Raw genomic sequence first — 26,885 nt, forward strand, 5'->3', positions numbered from 1 at the left:
GTCGTGTGCGACTCTTTGCGACCCAATGGACTGTAGCCTACCAGGCTCCTCTGTCCATGGGATTTTCCAGGCAATAGTACCGGAGTGGGCTGCCATTTCCTTCTCCAGAGAGTAGTCATGGGCCTTCCCAAGTGGATCAGTGCAGGAGATGCGAGTTCAATCCCTGGGTCAGGAAGATACCCCGGAGAAGGAGACAGCAACCCACTCCAGTATTCCTGCCTGGGAAATCCCATGGATAAAGAAGCCTGGCAGGGTTACAGTCCATGGGATCACAAAAGAGTCAGACATGACTTAAGTGACTAAACAACAAAGATTAGTCAAATTCATAGATATAGAAAGTAGAATGGCAGATGCAGGGACTGAGGAGAGGGCAGACTGAGGAGTTGGTGTTTAATGGTTATAAACTCTCAGTTTTACGAGATGAAGAGAGTTCTAGGGATGAGTGGTGGTGATGGTTGTAAACAGTACAAATCTATAACTACTGAACTATACTCTTAAAATACTTAAAATGATTAGTTTTTATTACTACAAAAGTAAAGTTGAAGAAACATTTTCCATCAAGCCACAAAACTACATGGAAGACAATTAAATAATTACTAAGTGAAAAAATCAATCTGAAAAGTCTATATACCATATCATTCCAACTATATGACATTCTGGATAAGGCAAAACTATGGAGATAGTAAAAAAAATAAAAAATAAAAATCCTTTCAGCGGTTTGCAGGAGTTAAGAGAGGGAGGGATAATAGGTAGAGCACAGAGGATTCTTCCAGCAATGGTACCACTCCACACGACAGGAGAGTGGTAGGCAGCTGCTGACGGGCCAGTTCAGGGCCACGCCGGGGGTAAGGCAGGAGGGCGATGGTGAAGCCTCTCTGGTCACAGCAGAACCCTGCCAGTCCAAGAGAGCGCAGGGCCTGTGCCCACCTTGGCTCCCTTCCCGCCTTGCCAGGTGAGCCAGTGACGGGGTGGGGTGGGGAGAGCAGCTGATGTGGCAACGTAAGGTGTCAGTGCCCAGGAGCCAGGTGGCAGCTCGCACAGCAGGGGGAAGGGAAAGTTAGTGGCTGGGTGGGGGTGGGGAGGTGTCAGTTCACTTTTGGAAATGTTTGGTTTTTCGATGAGGGGTCTTGGGTCCAAGTAAGAGCTAAGTGGTGGATGTCCAGTGTGCAGACACCGTTCTCTGGAGACGGGGAAAGCGAGGAGGGCTGGATTCGCCAGCCTGTCTCAGTTGCCCGTTCCATGAGACTTGCTGAGAAAAGAGGGCAGTATCTGCTATCCACCTGCTCCAGCCTGAGCCCCTCACCCCCACACTGCCAGGAACGATGCTGTGGTGGAACAAGCTGGAATCCTGGATACCTGCCCACAGTCATTTCTCTGCAAATTACCTGGGCGTGTGTCCATGTCTGAAGCAACACTGACACAGAAAAAAAAACACACCCACCCGTGAGAGTATGGAGCTGCCTGCACACCGCACTGGCTCAGAGCGCTCTGGTTCTAATGCTGCCTTTGTAGGCACATAGCCCAGGACAGCCCTGCTCTCCCCAAACACCAGAAAGGTGGCAGGGCCCTCACCCTCTCCCCAACACAAAACAATGAAACAGAGGACACCTCATCGAGTGCTGCTTTTTATTGACGTGTGCGTGCATACGCAGGGAGTCCTGAAAGACCGGGAGGCTGGGCCCTGAAGGGCCAGGGGTTCAGCGCACTTGGGCCAGGTTGTGTTTCTTGAACAGCAGTGCCCGCCTCTTTTCGCGCTCTCGCACAAAGACGCGCAGACCAGTGGTCGGGAAGGTCACCGCCGCGGGCTGGGAGCTGGCTGGGCCCTCCTCCGTCAGCCACGGGCTCTGCAGGCAGCTGGATGCACACGGCCGGACCCTGGAGCACATGGAAGGGCAGCGTTTACCGCGCTCCCCCCGAGACGGGCAGGTTAGCGCACAGGGGCATGGGCCAGGCAGAGCTGTGGAGCTGCTTACCAGGGGTGCACACACAGTGTGCTTCGGAGGAAGGCCACAGCGCCCCCAGACAGCCCGGCATAGCAGCGGCTCAGCTGGATGAGCCCCTTGCGCAGGCCCTTCTGCGTGTCTCGTGTTCCCTCACCGTTCACTGGGTACTCAGCGCTCAACCTGTGTGCGTGGTGGTCACGTGACTGATGTTACCCTCAATGGATGGGAGTCACAGAGACCTGGGGTCACCATCAACAGACTCCAGGCCCGCCCTTCCTTCCTGCCCGCCCACCCCGCAGAGCACACGTGGAGACTCACATGATGAAGGCTGTAACGCCTATGGCCCAGATGTCAGTCTGCGCGACAGCGCCCTGGCCCTCCAGGAGCTCCGGAGCTGGGGACGGCACAGGTGGGGGTCAGGACTGTTTGCGGTAGACGAGGCAGGGGGACAGGACTGGGGCTTGCTCCCGGCACACCCCTCCCCCAGATCAGGCCTGGTGTCTGCACCCTGCGCACCCATGGTCTCCATGTAGTCCTTGAATCTCTCTGAGGGCAGGACCCTCTCCTGGGCCAAACTCTGGGCGTTTCCGAAGTCGATGACCTTGAGCAGGTTATACTCTGTGACAATCATGTTCTCCGACCTGAGGTCTAGATGCAGGATACCCTGGGCATGCAGGTACTGGGTGGCGCTTAGTATCTGCCACAGATAGTCCTTCACCTCTGATTCCGAGTAGGAGGCCCTGGGGGCAGAGGGCCAGTTAGGGGGCACATGGGGAGGGGCACCCAGGCTCTGTCCACAGCCAGCCCCAGGGCAATCAGGAAGCACCAGCCTTCCCTGTGGGCTTAGGAAGGAGGTCCCAGATCTACTGAGTGACTCTGGTGGGCTGACGGGCGGAGGCGGGGCAAGGAGGTGGGTGAGGAGGCAGACCACAGTGCTCCAGCCAGGTCCTGAGCCTGGAATCCAGGCCAGGGTGGCCCTCACCTCTCGGCCAGACAGGGGAGAAGCTCAGGCCCGGAGCACAGCTCCAAGATGAGGACCAGGTGCCTGGGGCTGAGGTAGGCAGCCTGCAGCTGCGCCAGGTGTGGGTGGCGCAGGCTCTTGAGGGCCTCGTACTCCCGCAGCACAGCAGCCCTGTCCGCGGGGTGGTAGGGCACGATCTTGGCAGCCAGCATGCGCCCACTGGCCTTCTCCCGGCACTGCCGCACCACGCTGAAGCGGCCCCTGGGGAGGAGCGCAGGCCAGGCTGGTGGCTCAGGCCAGACCCCGCCCTCCCCCCAAGTCTGGAGAAGCAAGCCCAGCAGGGAGGTCGGGGAGAGGGTGGCAGACGCTGAGGCAATGTGGACACAAGTGATCAGAGGGGCGAAAGCACGGGGCTGGGGTGAGAGCGCGAAGAGCCAGCGGGGTGGAGGCCCTGCACCTTCTCATCTGCGTCTGGAAGGCGAAGGTCTGCATGCTGGGCAGGGGCCGGGCCGGCCCCGTGGCACCACTCTCCTCTTCAGAGGCTGTAGGAAGAGGGCAACCCTGCACCGCCATCTCCCCCAGTCTCTTCTCCCATCACCCCTTCCCAACCTGACAGGAAGGCCCTCTTTGAACCCCCAACACTCTGCCCTCTCATTCCTCAGGCTGTTGTGGGTGGGGGGCCTAGTGGGCAGAACGAACCACCTCAAGTGAGTGTGTGACTGGTGGAGGTGGCAAGTGCATTCCCACACAGGCCTGCCCAGGGGCTCACCCAGGCGGCTGGGCCCTCCCAGGAGGACCTGCTCCGAGGGGCTGCTGTAGGGGCCCATGCCCGCCTTGCTGACGCAGGCCGTCCGGAAGGTGTACGCCCCACCCCGAGAAAGCTTTCCTGTGAGGTAGCAGCAGTCAAAGACGTCCGAGGCCAGCGTGCTCCAGCTGCCGCCTGGGCCACATGGGAGCGAGTGAGAGGCAGCCCAGCCACGGCCGCCCACTCCCTGTCAGGGTGGAGAGGCCCGACAGGGGCAGAGAGCGGCCAGGCGCGTCCCCAGCCCCCTGCCCCCACCCACAGCGACTCTGGGACCCCCCAGCAGGGGCGGGTTCAGGAGCGGCCCCACACCTCCCCCAGGAGCTATGGATTCAGGAGCGGCCCCACACCTCCCCCAGGAGGGGCGGGTTCGGGAGCGGCCCCATACCTTCCAGGCTGCACTGCACAATGTACGTCACAGGGCCGTATGACTCCACAGGCTTCCAGACCAGCAGCACCCCGTCCGCATGTACCTCCCCAATGTCCGGCCGTGGCGAGGAAGAGGGGCGCTCTGCAGGGCCCACGGTCAGCAGTCCGGGGTGGGCCTGCAGGACCTCTCCATGGAAGCTCTGAGCCCCAGCCAGCCTGCCTCATCCTCCTCACCCTACTATCAGGCCCACCTGCCCCTGGTCCAGTTCTCTCGGGGTCCTTTCCAAAGCTGACTGGTAGGAAGAGCCCAGTGCCTCTCCTATGAGGGGCCTTGGGAGGTGTCTGCCCTGCCCAACCCCACCAGGCTCCCCTCCCACTAGTGCCCACCCAGGAGCCCCATGGAATGGCCCCTGCTCACAGCCCCCCACCAACCCTAGGCTCTAGTCAGGGGGGCCTCTGCTTTGCCAGACTGTGGTGCAGGGCAGGTAGGGGCTGGGGATCAGGTCAGAGGTCTGAAAGCTAGGCTCGCAGCCTCTGCTTTGGGTCTCCCAGAAACACACCCTGGTGCTGTGTTCTGAGAGCATGGTTGGACTGTAATAGAGATACATAAAGGGAAGTCCCCACCTCCTGCACTACTGGAGAGACAGGGAGGTACTGTGGGAATGCAAGGAGGAGAGCCCCCAAAGAGGGGTCAGGGAGGGAGCCTGGCCAGCTGTGTCACCCTCTCCCACGTCCCCTCCCAATGCCTCCAGACCCTGGTAGGGCCAGGCTGTGGGTGCCCGGGCGCTAAGCCTCATGTTCCCTGGGCCCTTCACGGCCGACCCACCTGCCTTCCGGAGGATGGCCGTAGTGGCCGCCGTCCCCAGCGCATTGCTCACACTGCACGTGTACACTCCGAGGTCCTCAGCAGTCACCACCAGGATGGTCAAAAGCTGGAAGTTCTTGAGCGTAGAGGAGATGAGGAGGCGGCTGCTGCTCTCAAGAAGAGCCCCATCTGCAGCAGCAGAGAGTGAGCCTCAAGATAAGCTCCCAGCAGGTGCCCTGCCTAGGGGTCACGCCCAGGACCCACACCCTCTTTGAGCCTCAGTTTCCGTCTATACAGTGAGAGGAATGCCCGGAAGGAGTACCCTGCCTCCCTGGCCCTCAGCCTCAGGAGACCTCTTTACCTTTACTCCAGGTGGCCTGTGCAGCTGGCTGGGCCACCACCTGGCAGGCCAGAGTCACAGACTGGCCCAGGACCACCGTCTCATCCGAGAGCTCCCTTAGGAACGACGGTGCTGGGAAACGGAGGGGACGTGAGCCTTCAGAGGTGGCCTTAGGCCTGAGAGTAAGGCCCGACCCCCACTGCAGGGACACAGGAGATGAGCCCCATCCCCACCCGGCTCATCTCCAACACCAGCGCCTCCTCCAGGAAGGCTTCCAGGACTGCCGGCTCCTGACTGCAGGGGCACCAGAGTCCCCCCGTGTGTACTTGAGCCCCTGTGGATGTGAGCTCCCCCTCGCCACCCTGCACTGGTCTTGACAGGGTTCCCCTTCCCCACAGTCAGGTCCCTTGGGCTGCACTGGGGGGCCTCGCCTCTGGGCAGTGTACCCACCTCGGTCCTTGCTCTTCAGGCGGAAGGAAGCAAGGCCTGCCTTCTTCCGGGGAGGACTCTCCTTCTCCAGACCTGCAGTAAGGAAGTGGCCACGCGAGGGAGGTCATACTCTGGGGGCCTGGCTTCTCTGGGAGCATGAGGGGAAGGCTCTGGGGATCCCCATGTGGCAGAAAAGCCCAGTCCCAGGGAGTCTTATTGGCGATGAGCTAAATCCACGGCAGAGGGCACCACCCCTCCCTACCCCATGTGTCAGCCACTGCGGGCAGCTAGGCCAGCAGCTCAGGGGCCACCGGGCCAGCTGAGGGCTCTGGGATCAGGATCAAGGAGGGCCGGGCCGGTTCCTATCTCCGTGGGGGTGTAACTGCAGCTGCATTACCGCGGGGCTTCAGATGCACATGGGGAGGGACTGGAGGCCGCAAAGGTGACCTCAGAAACAAGCCAACGTGTCCTGGGAGGTGTGGGCAGCACCGGGTCAGGGAAGGAGTATAGGATGGGGGGCTTCCTGCATAACCCAGGCGAGCTCTGGAGCTATCCTTTTGGCCAAGGAGCCCCACAGTGCAGAGTGGGAAACATGGATGTGCCCAGTTCCAGGGTAGGGTAGGGGTAGTAACCTTCAGGCCTGCCCCTCAGGAGGCGGGAGATGTGGGCTACCGAGGCCTTCACCCTCTGGCGTAGCCCCAGCTCTGTGGGCTCCTCCAGAAGTGAGTGCCTTCCAGGGAAGTGGAAGAGACTGCCCGAAGAGGGTGACCACTTGCGCTTCCTGCCGCCGGCAGCTTTCCCGAGCAGGGCCTCCATGTCCTCTGGCTCCTCTGTGATCTCCAGGCTGGCTGGCCAGGGCCACGCAGCCTCTGGGAGCTCTGCCAGCTCCTCCCCAGCCTCAGACTCAGGGGAGGATGGACGCTCTGGCTCCACCGGCTTGGGGATCTTCCTAAAGATCATGAACTCAAATGGGAGATACTTGATGTCATACAGATCAGACAGATTGAGGTAGGCAGGATCCACCTCTGAGATGTCCAGGGACACGGTGTCTGCTGCTTCTGGGTCCCTGGACAGGTCCTGGATCTGTACGAGCGACACCTGAGAGCCCCCACCGACGTCTTCCCACGAGCTCAGCTCCTGGGAGGCCCTCCGGAGGGTTCCATCACCCTCGGGTGCAGGCGCTGTGCTGGCCTGGGGTGGTGGGCTCTCGGTCCCTGCCTCATCCTGCTCCTCCGAGGACTGAGAGACGGCCCAGGTCATCTTGGCCCACATGGGGCCCTGCCCCAGCATGCCACCGGCGTCCCCCCCAAAGGCAAAGGTGCCGTAGCCCGCCACCCCTGCGTAGCCCCCACGGCACCCCAGGGAGAACTTCCGTGTGGTCGCCTGCTCCTGAGGCCGCTGTAGGCTGGGTGACGACGGGGACAGGTCCTCTGTCTCCTGGACCAGGCCTTCAGCATCCAGGGAGGGGCTAGGCTCCGTGCCCATCTGGGAGGCTGGCTCTGGGGGTCTGGGTGATCCAGGCCTCTTGGTGAGAGGGACGGCCTTCAGCCCGCTCTGAGAGTCTACCTGGGGGCTCGCTTGGGCAGGGGGCAGACACGCCTGTGGCTTTCCTGGGAAGGAAGGGCTAGGGGATGACAAGAGGGCCTCTGTGCAGGGCCCTGAAGGGAAGGAGCCAGAAGGTTGTGGTGCCAAGGACGCAGGGGGGACAGTATCCTGGGTGGCCGGCACCCACTGGGGCTTAGAGAAAGGGGCAGCCTGCCCTCCACAGCGGTCCTGGGACGACTCCTGTGGCTGAATGGAGCACCCATCACTACTGGCGGAGGGCAGTCTCAGCCCCCGCGGGGTCCCCTCTGGATGCTCCTTCTCCCTGGCACGTGCACCTCCTCCAGGCGTGCCCTCTCCTTGGGCATCCTGAGGACTCAGGGGAGCCGGAGCGGGACACTGCCCCTTGCTGCAGGCCTTGGTGGAGGAACTGGCAGTGTTTGGTGGGTCACGGTCCCGGGAGTGGCTGGAGCCAGAGGCCTCCTGGGTGCTTGCTCTGGGCATCCGCACGGCCGTCTCCAAGGAGGCTGCTGTGGCCTGCTGGGCAGACTGCTCTTCCATGGCAGCCGCCTCCTCCAGTGCCCGGTGCTCCAGCAGTGGCTCTCGAAGTCCCGGCAGGACGCCCGAGAAGTAGCCACCCTTGAGAAGGTGCCGCCGGCGGGCAGGGTGCCGCCTGCCCCCTGTGGACGGGCCCCCGAGCTCTGGGCCTTCGCCCACCTGCTGGTAGAACAGGCTCCGGATGATGCTCTGCCGGGGCACACAACCCAGGGCCGCTGCTGGCTCCTCGCCCTGCAGCGATGCAGGCAGAGCCGAGGCTGCAGCAGGTGGACAGGCCTCGGCCTCCTCAGGCAGGCTGGCCGAAGGCCTCAGGAAGCCCCGGGGGTGCAGCAGTGGGGAGTGGGTCACCGGGGAGGATGGCAGCGACTTGGCCCGGGCGAACGGGGCCAACTCGTTGTCGGAGGAGGAGGAGCTGCTGGAGGAGGCGCTGGCGTCGCCACGCAGATGCCGGGCAATCCCGAGGGATGGGCTGTCGGGCGGGCCCTGGAGCAGCTCTGGGATGGAACGCATCACCAGGATGGACTTGTAGCTCATCAGGGAGCGCTGGGGGCGTGGAGGACGGGGGCCTGTCAGCAGGGGACCCGCTGCCTTCCCAGGCCAAAGGGGATCTCAGGAAACAGTGGGCCTTAAAACACATGGTCCCCAGGGTTCTGTCATCTTGTCCCCACCTTGGCAGAAATGTTGCATGCTGCCCCGCCTCACCCCGCTGGCTCAAGGAGCAAAGACTTGAAATGAAGGGTGCCCGGCCCCACTCCCTTGCTCTGCAGACCCAGAAGGGACACAGAGCCAGCCCTCTGGGCCTCATTTCCCTCTCTGGCCTCCGGCTGCTTCTGCAGCCAGCCCCTCACCCCTCCATGAGGCAGTGCAGCCCACCTGCCAGCGACTGCGGGCCAGGAGGAACTTCAGCTGCTTGGTGTTGATGAAGTGGGCCTCCTCCGCGGGCACAGACTTCTGGGGGCGCCCAGGTGAGAGAGCCACGTTGCGGGTGGGGGGAGCCCCTGGGGCACCCTGCAGCCCAGGCAGGCCCCCACTCCTCTTGGCCTCACTCTCCCTCCCTCTGAGCCAGGCCAGCCCATGTTCAGCCTACTTACCCGGAACCAGGGGTGGGCGAGGCACTTGGCAGCACTGGGCCGAGCCCTGGGCCGGGGGGAGGAAGGTCCAGGTCAGGCCAAGAGGTCAGCTGGTCACTGAGGCAGGCGCAGGACCTCAGATGTATATACTCACCCCACGGCCTTCTGCAGAGCAGCCTTGATAAAGTCCTGGGCGTCCTCACTGAGGTGGGTGGCCATGGGGTTACTCCAGGACACCCGCCCTTCCAGGACATTCAGAAGGGTTGCTCGGTCACTCTCTCCAGCAAATGGGGATGAACAGGTCAGGCTGGAAGCAGAGACATGGCTAGCCTTCAGCTGTGACCTGAATTTCTGGGCCCATGGGAGGCAGGTTGCCAGGACAGGGGTCTCATGGGGATGTAGTGACTGGGGGCCCCCAGCCCTGACTGGAGATGCCTCCTGACACCTCTCGCCTTCAGCCCTGAGAATCCCAGCATGCGTCTCAGATTTGCTCAGAGATCTAGCTTGGAGCTGGGATCCAGGCTAAGCCTGGAGTGGGTATCTGGTCTTAGGCTGGGGTGAGGATCCAGTCTTGGCCTGGGATAAGGGATCAAGCGTCATCTTGAGTGGGCACCTGGACTTAGCCTGAGACAGCGATCAGGGGTCCACCTGCAGAGTGAATCCAGGCTCAGTCTACACCACTGATGCCCTCAGGGCAGCAACAGCTGGGACCCTTTAGGGGAAGAGCTCCGTGCTCTGCCCCATGACCTAGCAGAGGTCCTCTGTGACAGGGTGTGAGTGAGCAGTGCTTGGCAGAAACCCCGTATCAGAACTGGCTGACGGCATGTTCCCAACATAGCTGCCCCCTGGGTCTTGCGTCTCTGAGCTAAGGAACAGTCAGCGGTTCAACAGCTTCCCATTGGCCTGCTGAGGAGGGGTCTGGGCTGGTTTTGGAAGAGAGAGCTGACAGGAGCAGGGGTCTGCTCACCTGAGGTAGGTGATGACCCCCATGGCCCTGCAGAATAAAATCACAGCCGTGAGTCTCTCCAGACCTGGTCCGATGAGAAGGAGGAGGCAGAGGGCGGGCAGGCCCACCCCCCCCCAACCCCTACCCTCACCCACCCCCACCCACCCACTCACCAGATGTCGGAAGCCTCGTTCACGGGGGTCTGTTCGATGATCTCGGGGGCCACAAACTCAGGGGAGCCGTACTTGCTGTACTGTGGCTCTCCCGGGGTGATTTTTTGGGCAAAGCCAAAATCACAGATTTTAATGTCTTCCCGAGCAGGATGCACCATCAGGATGTTGGGGGGCTGTCAGGCAGAGTCGGGAGTGGCTGAGCACACCTTGAGGAAGGAACCCCCAGGGCTCCCAGGCCTGGGGAAGACACTCAGGGGTCTCTGAGGGGCTGCCCCCGCAGGAGGGTGAGGCCAGCATGAGGCCATAGGCAGCCCCGGGAGCAGGTTTCGGCGCCCCTGGGGATAGCTTCTGCTCCATCACAGCTGCCCCCCACCTGAAGGTGAAGGGGCTGCTGTAAGGCGGTGAGCTCCCTGTCCCCAGAGATGAGGAAGTCCTCAGAGGGAACTGGGAGTGTTGGGCCTTCTCGCCCTCAGCCCTAGGCCCCAGGCTTCCAGCAGCTCCTCCCTGGGCTCAGGGCAGCAGGGAGCCACGTACCTTTATGTCCAGGTGAAGGATGCCTTGACCGTGCAGGTACTGCAGCCCCTCCACCAGCTGCTGGATGTAGATCTTGACCTGCGGCAGAGCTGGTGCTCAGCCAGCCTCCAGAACCCCTCTCCTCACCTCCCTGCCTGCTCCCACCAACAGGACCTCCACTTCCTTCCAGATCTGAGCCTGGGGGTTGGGGGGCTCCTGCAGGACAGGTTCCATGCAAAGCCCCAGGGAGCCCTGTAGCTGGGAGATTCCTCTGGGCACCCAGGTGGATGGGTTTGGGTGTGTGGAGCAGCTTGAGCAAAGCGGGAAGGGGCCAGGGGAGCAGGCAAGGGCTGGGTGGCTCGGTCAGTGCCGTCGGGGGTGGAGAAGCAGGGAGACCCGGCCAGCCGACAGGAGCTGAAGCAGCCCGTGAGGGTCTCTGAGGGGGAGTGCTCTGTTGGGAAGCTAGTCTGAGGGACAGGAGGCCTGGCCAGGCCCACGCGCAGCCCTGCGCCCGGGTGGGCAGCCGGGCAGCAGTCACCTCGGCCTCGGTCACCACACTCTTCTTGAATAGGCGGTCTAGCAGCTCTTCCGACGAACACCTGGGAGTCCGTCAAGGAAAGCTCTAGGCTCTGGAACCCTCGAAGCCTCGCGCCGCCTGGGGGCAGTCTTATCTCCAGGTGGGGGTGGGGGCTATGCTGGGGAGGCTGGTGCTTGCGGTTGAGGAGGATGGGAGGGACAAAGCCCCCCAAGTAGAGGGACGGAGGACAGTGGGAGGCAGCAGAGTGGGAGTGGCATGCCACCTTCCCCCCCAACCCCGACTCCTGCAGGGGATGCTGACGGGGGTGGGTGTGGGGGTGTGGTAGGCATACAGGACCCAGGATGGGTCGGGTGGGGCGTGTGCCCCTCCCTGGAGTGTGTGTTGGCATGCAAAGATGCATCAGTGCCTGGGGCATGCCGAAGTCAGGTAAGAAGCCCAAGTTTCCTGCTGGAGGCCAATGGGGGAGCAGGAGGAGACAGAGTTTTGGATGAAGCCCTGCCTAAATTCCTTACCCAAGGGACTGGGAGCTGGGAGCTATGTGGAGTGGCAGTACGTAGGGGTGGAGGGGCCGGGGTCGTGCAGATAGTCCGGAAGCATCGCAATGCCAGCGGCACGGGCTGCCCCCATCAGGCAGTTGGGCCTGGGACCACCAGCACCGCAGACTCCACCCAGCCCTGCAGACCACTGTCTGCCGGGGGCACTCCCCCCCACCTCCCGCCCCACCACCTGACACCCTCAGAGTGAGGTGGGATACAGCTCCAGGATGAGGATCAGGGTCTTCCGCGTCTCAAACTGGTCCAGCAGTGCGGTGACCAGCGGGTGGCTCAGGCCTGCTAGGATGTCCCGCTCCCGATAAGCCTGGGCACGCGTCCTGCTCCGCAGTGGAATGAACTTGGCAGCACAGGCCATCTGGTTGCCCTTGTGCTGCACCCTCTTCACGAAGCCGAACACACCCCTGGGGGAGGGGACAGCGTGCTGGGGGCCCTGGAGGCAGAAGCTTGGGGGCGGGGTTCCTGGGGGACAGAAGCTTGGGGGCGGGGCCCCTGGGGGGCAGAGCTTGGGGGCGGGGTTCCTGGGGGAGGCGGTTTCCTGAGAGGAGAGGTGCCAGGAGAGCAGGAGCTGCGGGAGTGGGCACTGGAGGAGGCCAAGTTGGCAAGGGCAGCGGGTACTCTGTACATGGGGGTTTGCAGGAGGCAGGGGCTCCAGAGGGTGAGGGCTGGAGAAGCAGGTCTTCGGTGGGGGCAGGGCTCTGGGTTGAGGGAGTTCAGCGAGCTCTAAGCGGGGGATGGTAGGGGTGCAATGGGCGGGAGGGCTGGGGGCTCCTGGTCGGAAACTCGCACATAGGAACTCTGGGAGGCTGAGGCTGAGGGTCTTAGGAGGTGGGGCTCCAGCGGAGGAGGCTCCTGGGGCTGGGATGGAGGCGGTACCTTCCAATTTCCTCCAGGACCTCATAAAAGGAGTGCAGTTTCCTCCTAGAGCTGTGCTCACTGTCCCGTGTAGCCAGAGAAGGGGAAGCTGTAAGAATGAGTAAAGATAATCACCCAGCGCCTCTGTCCCCCAACTTCACAGTATCTGCTGGAGCAGCTTCCTGTGCCTGAACCTGTGAGAGCTCAGGGGACCCCCACACCAGCATGGAAGGGGTCCCCCACTCACCCCCGTGGATCAGCAGTTCTGCCTTGCACAGCACCTGGCCGCCAGGGTTGTGGGCCAGGCAGGTGTAGACGCCCGCATCATGCTGGGTCACGTCCCTAAGCACCAGGGAGTAGGTGGTCCCTTCCTGCTGCTGGCTGAGCCGGGGGTCAGCTCCCAGCTGGGTGCCGTCCTGGAGACACGGGAGCGTGGGGAGGCCATCAGTACACCCTGGGGGACCCCAGTGCCACGGCCCAGCCTGACCTTCGGTGAGCCCTGTGCCCAGGCCAGCGGGGGCACCACACACTGCCCCTCCCGCAGGCAGGCCCTCACCCAGGCCTGCCCCTACCTTGTACCAGATCACTGTGGGCTGTGGGTTGCCCTCGATGACAGCCTGGAACTGTGCCGTACCGCCCCTCTGGGCCTGCACGTCCTCGATGGTGACCTGCATGGACGGGGGGCCTGGGGTGGGGGAAGGAGCCGGTGGGCAGAAGCCAGGCTGTGTTCGCCACAGCCTACTCTGCGCTGAAATCTTCTCATGCCTGGCCTCCATGCACAGACACCCAGACCTGGGTGGAATGGCAGCAACGCCACGTGTGTCTTGCTGCCCGAGCTGGGCAGGAAGGCCCTAAGACATACTCCAGGGTGAAAGAGCCCAGCTGCCTCCAAGGGAAGGGATCCCACCCCTGATGGTCCAGAAATGCACCCCCTGTCTTTGCTGCTTCAGCCTCAGCTCTCTGAGGCCACAAGAACATGCCAACTCTGCGTGGGGTAAAGGGCCCTGACGTCCTGGTCACTGCTGCCTTCTGAGGGCACGCAGGGAGAGAGGCAGCCGGGGCCCTGGCCTCAGTAAGGCTGGGGTGTGCCAGGTGGCTGTGCCGGCCCCGCCCTGGAAATCCCTCCTTAGCCTGGGGCATGGAAGGCACACGTGTGACCTGCCAGGCCCCCACCTACTTGCAGCAGGCGTGTCGCTGGTCTGGTACACGTATGTCCTGTGTGTGGTCTCCGTGAACACGTGGCTGTGGACGTCCCAGAGCTCACCTGCTCCTGGCCAGGCAACGCCCTCCATCCTGGGGCATGGAGTGGAATTAGCTGTCTGCCTCACCCTTCCACTCTTGGGGTGTGGGAGGCCGCGATTGGGTTCTTGCTCCCTGCCTACTCAGGGGGCTGCAGCAGACTCTTTGGGAGGGGACATACAGCCCGAGGCCCCAGTCCTAGGTGAAGAAGGGAGCACCCCCGCTTTCCTTGCCCCAGGTGGCCTCCCCCTGCCCTGAGCTTAAGGGTGGGGCTGGTAAGGAGAGTGCAGGCTGCTGTGATCCCACCCCTTGCTCTCCTTCTCCCACGCCCCAGCCTGCCCCCAGGACGTCCCCTCACCCCCCAGCCAGCTTGGGAGGTTACCGAATGGGCACCGTGCGTTCCGGGACCTCAGTGCGTGCCTGAGCTGTCTGCTCGAGGCCCTCGTGGGAGAGAGGCTGAGGTGCCTTCGGAGGCTCGCCTGGTGGGAGGCAAGGGGCCCGGTGAGACGGAGCCCAGGACAGGGCTGGGGACAACTCCCCAGGACAGGCCGCTGCATCAGCCTGAGGCCCAGCAGATAGGAGCACAGACAGAGCAGGGGCTCTGAGTGCACAGGGTCCTCGAGCACAGATTCAGCACTCCAACTGCGTGTGGGCACCTTGCCCCCGGACTGGGGCTAGGGCCCCGCAGCACACCCCCAGGGTCTGGTCCACCCAGGCACGGCTCACTTCTGCCCCTTCCTATCCTCCTTTCCCTCCACGTCCCCCCCCTTCCCCTCCTCCTGGTTCCCCCCTCCTCCTCCTTGCCCCCCATCCCTCTCCCTGCTCTTCCCTAGTCTCCCCATTCCCACACCCTTTCTCTCCTCTCTCCCTTCCTCCCCACCTCCCCAGGAGCACTCCAAGCTGGCGGCTGAGGGCTGACCACAGGAGGCCACATGCCAAGAGTGGGAAGGACCTCCCGGAGCCCATCCCGGCAACTAGTTCCACAGGCTGAGCGAGGGGCAGGCCTTGTCCAGGACCCCCGACATGTAGAGCCAACAGAACGTTAGGGGTCTCAGGCTCTGCCAGTTCACCCCCGTGGGATGGGCACCCAAAGTAACCAAAGTGGGGTCAGAAAGGAGGGGCGGTTATGGGTGGGGACAGGGGTCCCGGAAGCAGGGGTACTTTGCCTTCAACCTGCTGCCAGGCCTCACTGGATGCGGCCCCAGCCTCCACAGCTGGGGGCTCCGGGCTGGCCCCCTGGAGTGCAGGTAGCCCCCCAGGGCTGGGGCTGGGGCTGCTGTGATCCCCTGTGGAAGGTCCTGGAGCCTCAGGGCACGTCTGTGTCCTCTGGATGGACGTGCTTTCCTGCCCTGGGGCAGCTGGGGCTGGGACGGCAGCATCTGTAGGAGAGGCAGGTCGATGCACAGGAGTGAGGGGGGCCGGGGCCCGGGAGAGGGACACTGCCCAGATGAGGCCACCCTGCCCACCCTCCCGCTCCAGCCACCCGCTGGGTTCAGGGGAGGGGGACACTGCCCAGATGAGGCCACCCTCCTCACCCTCCTGCTCCTGCCACCTGCTGGGTTCAGGGGAGTGGGACACTGCCCAGATGAGGCCACCCTTTCCACCCCTCCCCGCTCCAGCCACCCGCTGGGTTCAGGAAGCGCCAAAGGTGGAGGCCCCTGAGAGAAGAAGGGGTCTGTGCCAGAGATGGCACTCCAGCAAGTGCTAGACTGGTCCACCCCCAGGGTGTCTCCCAGATGCCCTCATGAGAACGTCAGTTCCCACGGGGACAGCAGGGCCTGGACCCCCACCGTCCACTTTGGGTGGCCCCTCGGTCTCAGTCCCATCCCATCATCCTGGGGCTCGCCTTGCTCTGTAGCCCACTCTGGATTTGAGGGTACTGGGTCACCCAGGCTCAGGAGGGTCCAGCCCCACGTTCTAGGAAAGCTAAGCACAGCCTGATGCCCGATCAGGAGCCGAGAGACCTTCACAGGGTGGGCTGCCTTCCTGCCTCCCAGGGAAGCCCCCATTCCCCACCCAGCCCAACACAGACCACCACACTCTCACCTGGTCCCTGCCCAGCCCCCGACACAACTCCCCAAGGGAACCTTCGACCCTCCAGGCCCTTGGCTTCCTGCCCTCAGCCCCCAATTCAGTTCCTCTTCCACCTGACTGCCAGTCCCCCTGTGGCTGCTCTGGGACACCCACCGCTCCATTTCCAAAAAGGCCCCCTCTATGGAGCTCGCTCCCATGCTCCAGAGCCTCCCTCCTGGTGATCTGCTGTATTCTTGGGCCCCCCAGGCTGAAGAGGCCACTGGGCAGGGTGCTGTCTGTCTGCAGTCTGTGGCGCTGGGGCGACCATCCTGCGCTGCCCCCACTCCAAGGAGGTTGTCAGGACCCCGACCCATCATGCCCCCATGGCTGTCCTGACAAAGGACTCAGGCTCACAGGACACAGGATGACCTGCTTGACCCCCAGCAGACTGGGGGCAACTACTGTGGACGCCGCAGCCACGCTGTGACAGCCCCTGAGCCCACGTGTGAGCAAGCTGGACAGGCAAATCATCACGCCTCCACCCAGGATCCGTGGGACTGGCCAGCACCCACAGGCTGATGCTGGGTGCCCACCCCGGCTGCCAATGGAAGGGGCCTGGGCTGTCCATTGTTGGTCTCCAGGGCCAGGAGGGTCCCTCCCTCCTGAGATGCCGGAACCACCAGGTGGAGAAGCAAAAATGAGAAAAGCAGAGGCAGTGCAAGGAACCGGTTTATTAGCATCATCAGGGTTGACGGATGGGACTGCTTCCCATGCACAGACCCTGGTCCACCCTGCTGAGAAGGCCTAGGAGGGCCTGTAGAGCTGGGCCCCACACAGGCCTCCTGGAGGCCAAGAAAGGTATTCAGGGCTAAGATGTGGTTTTGGGGGGGGGAGCCCCTGCTGAGCAGGAGCCTGGGACCCCCAGCCTGGGTGAGAGCCAGGGCTGGGCCAGGCCTGGACACTGGGATGGGGGCCTAAGCTGGCACACACAAGGCCCGTGCGGCCCCTGCCTGGTGAATGGAGCAGGAAGGATGCCCAAGCACCTTCCCTGTGTCTGCAGCCCCGAGCCTGGAGTGGCAGCCTGCCACTCAATCTGCCCCATGCTCTCAGAGCAGCTTGAGGAGCCTCTGAGATCACGGATGCATGCACCGTCCTCAGCTGACGACCAAGTCCTGTGAGGTAGGAATCGCCTGGTTTGGAACGGGAGGGCAGGCTGGAGTCCTGAGCTGGTGGACAGCCAGGGGAGGTCAGAGCACCCGTGTCCGAGGCGTGCCAGCTTTGGGACTCTCCTGATTGAAAACCCAAGGTGGCTGTGTGGTGAGTTGATGCTGGTGCCGGGCGGGGTCCCAACGCCGCTTTCCTCTTCCTGCTGCCCCGTGCAAGCATGCAGCTTCGTCAGGGGGTCCCAGGTCCAAGAGTCTCTCATCTCAGCCCCAGCCATCCCGTCCCTGAGGGTCTTGGCCTCAGCCCTGGGAGGGGCTGGGGTCCATGTCCCTGTCTGGGCGAATGTGTAGGGTGACAGTCTCCCCCACAGTCCCAAAGCTGACCGTTTGGGTTGAAACCTCGGTTTTGAAGCTGCTCTGGCCGCTGTCCGCAGAGCGCTGAACCTGAGAGCAGAAGGAAGGCTTCTGGGTCGCGGCGCCTCCGGCCTGGGCCTCCCGAAAGCAGAAGGAGACGCCCGTGGGGCCCCGGCCCTGCGGCCCCGATGGAAATGCCTCCCGGGACCTGGGCATGCGGCCGAAGCAGCCAGGGGGGGCCTGGGAGTCTGGGGGGCGCCCCACGTTCAGCAGGACGGGCTGGCCCACGGTGGGCTCGCTGATCTCTCTTTGCAGCACCGAGATCTCGCAGGGCGGGTCATCAGCGGCACTCGGCCTGGGGCCACTGCAGCCAAAGGTCTCCCCTTCCCGGGGCACGTAATCCTCCAGGTCGGCCAGGGTGAGGGCACGACCGTGGTGTGTGAGGATCTTGGGATCACGGCCCTGCAGACCATCAGCACCCAGCGGCTCCTCCACCTCGTAGGCATCTCTCTCCCCCTCCTCCAGCAGGGCTCCCTCTTCAGCACCCCAGGGAGGGGACGGCTCAGGGCTCTCTGGCCCCGTTTCCACGCAGACGATTAGGGGCTCTCCAACGGTGACCGTGGCCGGGGGCTCCTGGGTCAGCAGCTTGTTGTTGGAGTTGTTTGTATTGGGGTCTCTTCCAGACACCCTTCCAGGCAGCGTGAAGTGAAGCTGCTCAGAGCTGCCAGGCGTCTCTCTGGCCAGAGACGCACCCTTTGAGCCGGTCTTCTTCACCCGGACCTCAATGGTCTCCTCAACCTCCACCCATTTGGGCGGGGGCCTAGTGCCCTCCGGCGGGCCTGCTGGGTGGGTCTCAGGCTCCGTCACGAATAGAGTGGGCACGGCGGGCCGCCAGCCTGGCTCCGCCTCAGGCCTGGAGGGTCTGCTGGCCTCTGGCGAGGGTGGCAGCTCAGGGGCCAGCAGGCCTGGCCTGGGCAGGCTGGCGGTGTGACCGTAGCGGGAGGGAGACTTGCTGGGGGACTGGCGTCGGCCACGGGGGCTCTTCACCACAGTGGTAATGGTCTCCTCTCTGTGGGGAGAGGGCCGAGAGGAGATGGGCACAGAGCCCCACAGCCTCACCCGGTGCCCTTGCTGTCAGCACATTCGCGGGCCAGCAAGGGAGATCAGGTTAGTGTCCAAGCAGGCAAGTGGCAAAACCGCATAGACAAACTCCTACGCATGCGCCTGAGCCCAGGCCCCAGATGCCCACCCAGAGAACCAAAGCACCGAAGCACAGAGTTCCATCTGGCCATCTGTGTACACTTGGGACCCAGTGTGCAGACCTCAGAGAGAGAGGTGAGGCACATGGGGGGGGCGCGTGCAGTGTCACTCAGCGGGTCTGTAACGTATGCGCCGGTCTCCCTTCCTGTGCGTGGCTGTCCCGTTCTAGAGACACCAGCCCTCCTTACAGAGCTGAGGGACAAGCCACATCGCCTTCCTCATCAGTCTCACGCTTGCTCTGTGCTCTGTATCATGGCAGGAGGGTGGTGGGGGTTTGGGTGGCTTCTCAGAGGGTAGGTGCCTCAGAGATCGCCAGTCAGGGACTGCGGAGCAGGGGGACGCCAGAGTTGGGACGTGCAGCCCGTGCTTTGGGCCTCCGGGTCTGGGATATGAGGCCTGGCAAAGACTCCTGGCTCTGGGCATGGGCTTGCCGACGTGGGCGGTGTGAGCTCAGCCCACGAGGTCCGGTGGGGCCGCAGGGGGATGAGGGGAGAGAACTCAAGTCCACGTGCACGTGAGTGAGTATGCATGGGGCTCTGGCCAGGGGCCTTGCAGACACGTGCAGACAGATTTGGAAAAGGGCTTGAGACTTTCCCAGAGCCAAGATTCAGAAGTCCCCGTCAGCCCAGGCCCTCCTCCGCCAACCAGCATCTAACTCTGCCAGGTACTGAGGGTGAAATGAGTAACAGGCAGGGAGCAGGAACACGTCCAGGAACACAGCCCTCCTGGGCCCTAGACCTGCATTTCTTCCTCTTGGGCTCAGGAAGAGGGATCTGGCATGCATGTGGTGACAACTCAGTGCTGCTACCAGCTGCCTGCAATGACTAGGACTCTGTCTTTCTTGTTCAGCTTTACTTCTGGCTAACCCACAGCTCCAACTGGGAGCCGTTACTCGTGGGCACGGGCACAGAGCTGTGTGGCCACACCTCGGGGTGCACAGCGATGACAGATCCTGCCTCCACTGGCCCTCCCCTGGTACAGGGAAAACGCTGTGCCCCCTTAACTGGTGGGGAAGCCGAGGCATGGAGACGTGGTCTGTTCAGGGCCGCAGGCCTGCCTTCCTGCTTCACACAAGGCTCAGTGGCGCAAGGCTTGTTCCTGAGTCAGAGACTGCCCACATGTCAGGGGAACCTGGGCAAGGACCCATCTTCTGGCCTCAAGTGGCCTGATTTGCTGAGGCAGGACAGTGAGTCCACGCCTCCTAAATGCAACCCCCTGCTCGGCTCACTGCTGCCCCCATGAGGACATGGAGGCCCCCTGCCCTGAGGCCAGTGGCACACCACTTGAGGCTGCCAGGTGGCAGGAGCCTCTCTCCAAGCCCGGTCTCCTTCTGGTACCCCTTGGCTCCCCAGAGCTCCTCACTGTGTGGTGTGCCCTTGGGGGATGCGGTGCCAGGCAGCTGCCTCTCTCCATTCCTCATGTGAGGGGGTACATGTCCTTGCAGGGGGAGGGTTACTGCCTCCTTAAGCCTGGGACAGATTGGTCGTGAGGGTGCCTTGTGAGTTACCTAGTCTAGGCTCCCACACGCATGAGTCCCCAGTGGGCAGCCTGGCCCCATCTCTGCTCCTTCATGTTTTCACTCATAAAACATAGATAACAATGCTCCCCTCACAGATGAAATGTAGAGCTAATCTGTGAAAAACTCTGGCATGGCTGCATACCTCCAGGGATGGGATGTCTTTCTGCCCCAGGCAGCCCCATCTACTGTGAGGCTGCACTATGCTCTGGGGGAGAAGGGAGAAAATCAGGGAAGGATTAATCCAGGACATATCCAATGTCTGAAGATGGGTTCTGCAGCAACATCACCAGCTGCAGGCCCCTACAGGAGGTCTTCTGCCTCGGGGGAATTAAGAGGTTCCCCATCTTAGAGCCTCCCAGACATCTGGCTTTAGGAAATCACAGTTTTGACTGCCTCCTAGCTTTTGCAAGCCCTTCCACCCTTCCACTTCATTCACCTCCTACTGCAAGTCCTTCCAGATCATCCAGGTCAAAACCAGACCTGCCTTCTGCCCGTTCACCTAGCCCTGGACTGCTCTGGGCCTCTTGTATTCTTCAATTATCAACATGTATGGCATTTCCTCAGCCTTGGAGGCACTGAAGCGTGGGGAAGGGGACAGTGGCTGTGGCATCCAGGGAATGAGTTCTCAGCCAGCTTCCGACTGGGAGCCACCCGGAGCAAGGCTTCTCTCTTCCCTGAACCTCAGTTTCCCCACCTTCTCAGTGTGAGGGCTGAGTGCGGAAACCCCTAAGGACCCTAGAGCTGTACTGTTCACTAAGGTTACACTATTTTAATTAAAATCAAATTAACTAAAATAAATTTTAAAATCCAGTTCTTCAGCCACACTAGACAAATGCTCAGTAGCCACACGCAGCTAGTGGCCGCTGGAGTGGAGTGTAAACATAGATCACTTCCGTCATCACGGAAAGTTCCCTTGGACAATGCTCTAGATCCTAGGATACTAGATGGCAGCATTCTTCCTCCAGCACACTGGAGAAGAAACTTTCAGGCTTTGCTCTTCCCTGACTAGTATGACTCTGAGTCCAAGCCCTGGGTGAGCCCTGGGATGTGCAGAATAAGTCGACCCTGCTGAGACAACAGAGCCATGGAAAGGGTACCTAGACCCTAGGACAGACAGCTTTGAAATGTGGTAGGCAAGGTCTCAAGGGGAGGTGAATGCCCTGGGAGCGTCTGCAAAGTGCTGGCAGTCTGTGTGGTGAACAAAGGCCATGGGAGCAAGCAGTCAGGCAAGCTAGGGGCCAGGCTACACAGGCAAGATCCGGGGAGGTTAGTGGGCATGCAGGGAGCACTGCAGTCAGACGGAGGGTTAGGAACACGCCTGCACTTACATGATGACGGTTTTCTTGGGGACCTTAGTCTCCTGCTCAGTGACTACAAAGAAAACAGTCGGAATAGCGAGGGTTACAGATCAGCCAGCGCTGGGGGCTGAGCTATCCGAGTGGGCCGGCAGTGTGGTAACTCGCTCAGCTTAGGACACTGGCTCCAAACCCTGCTGGACTGTGTGATCCCCCAGGAGGAATGTCTCGGCGTAGAGCCCCAGGCCCTTCACCTTTGAAACGGTGACAGTGCCTCCTCCGGGGGTCTGGGGATGAGGCGCTGTGGTGACCATGCGTCCCACGTGGGGCGAGAAGCCCTGTCCCCCTTGAGGGGTCTTGCAGGAGCTTCATGAGAATAAGTGCCTTGTTCAGGCTGCCCACACAGAAATCCAAGCTCTTCCTATAGTCCAAGTACCCAGGGAGCCCTGGGTATTTGGCAGGCCCTGAAGTTCCTCTTTTCATAGAAACCAAGGCCTAGAAAGGGGAAAGGAATGGCCTGTGTCTGGCAGCCAAACCGGGAGGTGGAGGGCTGGTGCCTAGTTCACAAAGAATTCTAAGACCAAAGGACCTCTCTCCAGGGCAGAGTGACTCTGGAGTCCTAGAGGTAGCCTGTCTGAGTGCTGGGCGTCAGGCCACAGAAGGCCCTCTGGGAGCAACCTGAGGATGTCTGAGCAGCATCCTGAGCTCTGAGCGAGCCAGGAGCATCCCACACACTCAACTGCTTCTTGATTGTCCTGGCTGTCCTCCTCCCCGGAGCCAACAGGATAAGCCCTGTGGCTCCCATGTTGCTGACAGGGACCCACATCCCAGAGATAGCACGGGACTCATCCAGGACCCGGCAGCACCTACTCCCCACCATCTGGAGGCCTCTTCCTCTGTAGCTTCTGGGCAGGGCCAAGCTTGGCACAGATATGCTCCCTCCCAGCCTGGTCAGCAGGCGAGCAGGCAGCCCGCCAGCTACCAGCACCCATACATCTCAACGTCCCTCTCACCAGACTGGGGGAAAGCTGAGGGGGTGACGTGGCCCAGGGCACACAGCCTCCTAGTCTGCGGTCTGTGGGACTTTGTGCCACGTGGAAAAGGACTTCTTTAGATGACCGTGACTATTTTAGCCTTGTTCCCAACGAACATGAGTTAAATGTCCCAGCTGTGTCTGTATGGCACTTGGGTGCCGCATTTACTGTGCACGCGTGCACACGTGTGTCCATAATGCATGTGTGTGCACGCACATGTGTGTGACTGTGTGTGCCTGCATGTGCTTGTGCAAGCGGCTTCCTGGAGAGAGGGCAGCCTACTGGGAGAGAGAATGGGAGGCAGCCACAATGCCCTGTATCTAGACGAAGTTGGGCCCAGAGAACACCAACCTGTCTGTGGCCTGGAGGCCGCCCCCTGCGCACACAACAGTGAGTGATCCAGGGCCTTTTCCCTGCTCCTCCCTGACGCGGGACTCATTCTGTTGCTTCTGGGGGTGGTGACCAGGGCCCCTGTGGGCTGCTACTCTCCTGGCACCTTGTTCCTCATCTAACCTGCCATCCAGGGGGGCTCTGGGATCCAGTGCGTATTGGTGATTATGGAAGGGGTACAGCCATGCCAAGCGGGGCTCTCGGCCCGGCACAGTTTCACAAGCGAGGGGGCAGCGCCCCACCCCACGGGGCCAGCCAGGGCCCGTCCTGGCTGCAGAGCCACCGGGTTAATGATGAAGCAGCAGGTCAGGATTAGGAAGCAGGAGGCGGCAGGCTCCAGTCCCAGGGGCTGTGAAGACTGGCCTCGCCTTGTGAGGCGCCAAGGCCATTCCTGGCGTGGGTGTGCCGCCCTCCTCCAGACCCTCCATCCACAGGGCCCAGACAGAGGCCCGTCGTGACGGTGGACTGAGAGCTCTGTGGGATGCACTTGTCGCCGCCGAGACAGGGTGCTGAGCCCTGCCGTGCGCCACGTAAGACCACCAGGGGCACAGCAGAGGTGCCAGCAGACGCCGTGGGGGCCTCCAGTGGGAGCCAGCTTGACCAGTGCCCTTTGGGGCTTGATGAACAGGACCCCTGCCCACAAGGGAGGAAGGGTCTCTGGGTGGGCCCTACAGAGTGGGAGAGGTCCTAGGCCCGCCCTTCTGGCACCAGATGGCTGACTCAGTGAGAGTCCAGACAGACAGCAAGCCCCGCACGCTGGACCCTGGGAGGCACTGGGTCTGGGGGCTCAAGGCATCAGAGGAGCCAACTTTCAGGACTTGGGAGGACACAGGTCCCAACCCAGCCCTACTGTGAGAGCTGGAGCTCCCCCAGGTGTTTCAGTGTAGCTTCTGCTTGCATGGCCCCGAGGATGGGAGGCTCAATCTCTGTCCTGGCAGCCCCTTCCAGGTAAGTCAGCTCAGACCAGGAGAAACTCTCCCTGAGGCTGTCACCCACCCTGCAAGCCCTGTAAGGCCACTCTCTGAACTGAACAGACACCAACTGCCCTCCTCGCCATCCCAGCCATCCTGGTTGGGACCCTGGAGCCACGGAGGGAGATGTCCTGTCATCCTTCACCACCTGCCTGGGAGCATGCTGCTCCCTAGTGAGGCCCGTTCTGCAGCCCAGACCCCTCCCAGCCTGGCCCAGGCCAAGCCACAGCACCCTGTCCTTTCCTTAGCCAGGGCCTCCTGCTGCAGAAGGATCGTGCCCCTGACACTGTTCCTTCTCCCAAGAGCCAAGCTGGGACCCATCAGCCTGCTTCTGTGTAGCTGCCCCTGCCACCCATCCTGTAAGACCTCTCTGAACACTGCCTGGCAGGCAGCTCCAGGCCCAGGTCTGGCCTGCATATGCACTTGTTATTCCCCCCAGGAATGGTTATTAGCAGACTTAGGGGGTCCCCTGACCCTTCAGACAACCCCATCAGCCTTTCCCAGGCTCTGGTTCACAGCCCACCCTTCTCTGGCCCCCACATATGTGGCTCCAGTCAGGCATGGGCCGCCAGCGCTTGGCCCCCATTCCGAGTCCCCTCCTCCGATCGTGCTTCCCCTCCTCCTGGAAGTGTGCTCTGACGAGAAGGGTTGAGGGTTCTACCCCTCCTGGCCCTGCCCCAGCCTGTGGGGGTTCAGCTCAGGCCGGACCGCACGCAGAGGCACTCACCTTCCACGGCCGCAAGCCGCTCCACACGGTGCTGTTCCCGGGCCCGCAGCACGGGGCTCTGCATGAGCAGCTCCGCACGGCTCCGCTTGGAGCCCAGCCGGTTCACCAACTGCAGGGCATAGAGCAGGGGCTCACCTCCAGCCTGTGGCTCCCCAGGGGGCCTGGGCAGTCTCTGTGAGGCCACACAGGCCAGCGGTGGCATGCAGGGCCCACCGCAGCTATTTCAAGAGCCGCAGAGCCTGGCCACATGGGTAAGGGTACCAGGCCAGCTACCGAGTCCCGAGTGACCAGGAGCTCCCTGAGACAGGCGGAACACTCTCCACCTGCTCTGTCTAGCACAGTGGCCACGTGGGCTCTGAGTACGTGAATTAGAAGTGAATCTTTACTTAAATGTTAGCTTTAACTGATTTACATTTAAATCACCGTGTGTGGCCAGCACAGGTCCAGAGCTGACTGGGGGTCTGTTTCTTTCTCTGAGAATTGCCTTTGGGAGCAGGCACCGCAATGTCCCCTGCAGGCTGCCCGGAGCAACAGCACAGAGGAGGCTGGCGGTCAGGAAGCGCCAAGGCTAGCACGTACCTTCCCCCTGACCCCCACCAGTGCCCCCAGACCATGAGGACCAAGGGGGCTCCGCCCAGGGCCTGCTCCTCAGTCCCCATCTTCTCCACACGGACAGTGGGCAACAGTGGCCTAGGGTCCCCTCTCTCACTGTGGTCAAGGGTGATAGTCACCAGGCGGGATTCCCCAGGCAAGGCCCCCAACCCCCTCCCCCAGCCCCACCCACCTCACCTCACACTCATAGATGCCCAGATCCTCCGTGCCAGCTGCCCGGATCTCCAGCACCAGAAGGCCGCTGCGGGGCTCACTCAGGGTCTGGTATTTGCCCCCAGGGGTCAGCAGGGCCCCATCCTTGTACCACCTGCAGCCAGCCCCAAGGGCAGTCAGGTGGGTCTCCCGCCCATGCTCAGGACCCTCTCCTCACCCATCCCATAGTTCCAAGTATCCTCACAGAGCCCACCCTCCTGGACGCCACCCACCCAACGAACAGCCGGTTCCATGTCCTTGTCACGGCAGCTACAGCCGTGTTCAGAACGTGCCACAGCCCTCTCACGCCCCCTCCTCACGGGACAGGTGGCGGTTCTGTGCCTAGCCGGCCCTGACCCAGCTAACAGGCTGCCCACCCGCACCTCTCAGGCAGGCAGGACAGCCCCAGGGCAGGCCCGTGTGCCCTCTGCTGCCCCACCCCCAAGCCAGCTGGTGGCCCACCTGATCTGAGGATATGGGGCACCTTCGATGGTGCAGGTGATCTGGGCATCTTCTCCATCCACAAAGGGCACTGCCCGGACCTTGTTCACAAACCGAGGCGGGACTGCGGGGCCCAGGGAATGTGGGGAGACAAGAGAGAGATTGAGAGATGGAGAGAAAGAAACAGAGACACAGAGATGACACAGAAAGAAAACCAGAGACACAGAGATGGAGACAGAGGGACAAAAAGAGAGACAGAAACAGATAAACAGAGATGGATACAGAGAAAGAAATAGAAAAGGAGGTGGAGGCAGAGATGCAGACAGAGACACAGAGATACAGAGAGAGACACCATGATGGACCAGGACCCCACCCCCACCAGTGAGCCTCCCAGACTTGTCAGATAGGCACAACCATCCCTGCAGCTCCATCCATGTGCCCCCAACCAGGGCTGATACCTTTATAATGCCCATAGGGTGGGGCCTGGGCACGTATACCCTGGCCTTCCCCTCAGGGCTCACCTTGCACCAATATTTTGCCCAGGGTGCTGGCATTGCCAGCAGCACTGGCTGCAAAGCACATATACTGGCCAGAGTCGGCACCAGTCAAGTTGTCCAGGATAAGCGCGCACGAGCCATCGGGGTCTTCAATGAGGATGTGGTGAGGGTCCACCTCCACTGGCTTCCCATCTGGAAAGGAGGGGAGGGCCATCAGGGGCAACACCAGCAGGGACAAAAGGCCGGACCTGTCTGGGGGTCACAGTCACAGGATCTGATGGAGGAAGCTACCCCTATCGCACAAGAGCCAGTGGACTCCCTGCCAAGGGTCTAGCTAGCCAAGCTGACCTGGAGCCCTGACCCGCACCATCTACTCCCCCAGACCTCAGTGTGCAGTGTGGCCTCTAAAAGGCCAGCTCTTAGCTGGAGGCAGGGGCCAGGCTGGGGGACGTCTCCTCTGATAATAAGACCCTCAACTACCTTGCCAGTGGTTCTGCAACTCCCCCAAGGTACTGACCCACCTAGCAGATACTTGGACAGCACCGTCTCTTTATCATCCTCACCCAAATGCCCACCTGACTAACATCTCCAGCTGTACCACGTTTCCTTCCTGCGAGAGGGGTGGGGAGCTATGCATCTTTCATTATGAATAAATCTTTCCTCCATAATATGTAAAATTTCATAGATTTCTAATAGCTCTGTACGTTCTGAACAAGGTTGTTTAAGTTAAAACATCTTGACATCTGATTCACAGAGAAACTTAACAATTTAAAAACATAACCC

General features: G+C 61.8%; 1 protein-coding gene across 41 annotated transcripts in view; it reads right to left on the bottom strand.

Moving 5' to 3' along the window:
• Positions 1 to 1,612: 1,612 nt before the first annotated feature.
• Positions 1,613 to 26,885, bottom strand: part of OBSCN (obscurin, cytoskeletal calmodulin and titin-interacting RhoGEF) — a 239,778-nt gene continuing 214,505 nt past the window's right edge. For 37 of the 41 annotated variants that reach the window (XM_086407940.1, XM_086407931.1, XM_086407941.1 and 34 more), the window contains 30 exons: positions 26,127 to 26,294; positions 25,627 to 25,729; positions 25,150 to 25,279; positions 24,361 to 24,469; positions 14,801 to 15,013; positions 14,017 to 14,113; positions 13,573 to 13,688; positions 12,968 to 13,080; positions 12,643 to 12,811; positions 12,417 to 12,504; positions 11,744 to 11,944; positions 10,990 to 11,050; positions 10,473 to 10,550; positions 9,939 to 10,111; positions 9,787 to 9,813; positions 8,974 to 9,126; positions 8,841 to 8,886; positions 8,623 to 8,700; positions 6,282 to 8,292; positions 5,671 to 5,742; positions 5,242 to 5,352; positions 4,902 to 5,069; positions 4,095 to 4,217; positions 3,674 to 3,844; positions 3,362 to 3,446; positions 2,926 to 3,165; positions 2,460 to 2,683; positions 2,262 to 2,337; positions 1,974 to 2,123; positions 1,613 to 1,875 (listed from right to left, as the gene is read on the bottom strand). In XM_086407940.1, coding sequence (XP_086264066.1) covers positions 1,698 to 1,875; positions 1,974 to 2,123; positions 2,262 to 2,337; positions 2,460 to 2,683; positions 2,926 to 3,165; positions 3,362 to 3,446; positions 3,674 to 3,844; positions 4,095 to 4,217; positions 4,902 to 5,069; positions 5,242 to 5,352; positions 5,671 to 5,742; positions 6,282 to 8,292; positions 8,623 to 8,700; positions 8,841 to 8,886; positions 8,974 to 9,126; positions 9,787 to 9,813; positions 9,939 to 10,111; positions 10,473 to 10,550; positions 10,990 to 11,050; positions 11,744 to 11,944; positions 12,417 to 12,504; positions 12,643 to 12,811; positions 12,968 to 13,080; positions 13,573 to 13,688; positions 14,017 to 14,113; positions 14,801 to 15,013; positions 24,361 to 24,469; positions 25,150 to 25,279; positions 25,627 to 25,729; positions 26,127 to 26,294 — 5,732 coding nt within the window. In that variant the 3' untranslated portion in view covers positions 1,613 to 1,697. Of the gene's footprint in view, positions 1,876 to 1,973; positions 2,124 to 2,261; positions 2,338 to 2,459; positions 2,684 to 2,925; positions 3,166 to 3,361; positions 3,447 to 3,673; positions 3,845 to 4,094; positions 4,218 to 4,901; positions 5,070 to 5,241; positions 5,353 to 5,670; positions 5,743 to 6,281; positions 8,293 to 8,622; positions 8,701 to 8,840; positions 8,887 to 8,973; positions 9,127 to 9,786; positions 9,814 to 9,938; positions 10,112 to 10,472; positions 10,551 to 10,989; positions 11,051 to 11,743; positions 11,945 to 12,416; positions 12,505 to 12,642; positions 12,812 to 12,967; positions 13,081 to 13,572; positions 13,689 to 14,016; positions 14,114 to 14,800; positions 15,014 to 16,358; positions 18,234 to 21,271; positions 21,315 to 24,360; positions 24,470 to 25,149; positions 25,280 to 25,626; positions 25,730 to 26,126; positions 26,295 to 26,885 lie in introns of those variants that run through there. The other 4 variants (XM_086407955.1, XM_086407953.1, XM_086407952.1 and 1 more) reach the window with 2 other exon arrangements.

The sequence above is a fragment of the Bos grunniens genome, chromosome 7 (genome assembly GCF_055505025.1).
Source record: "Bos grunniens cultivar Pamir isolate PY7600 chromosome 7, Bosgru_T2T1.0, whole genome shotgun sequence".
NCBI lineage: Eukaryota > Metazoa > Chordata > Mammalia > Artiodactyla > Bovidae > Bos > Bos grunniens.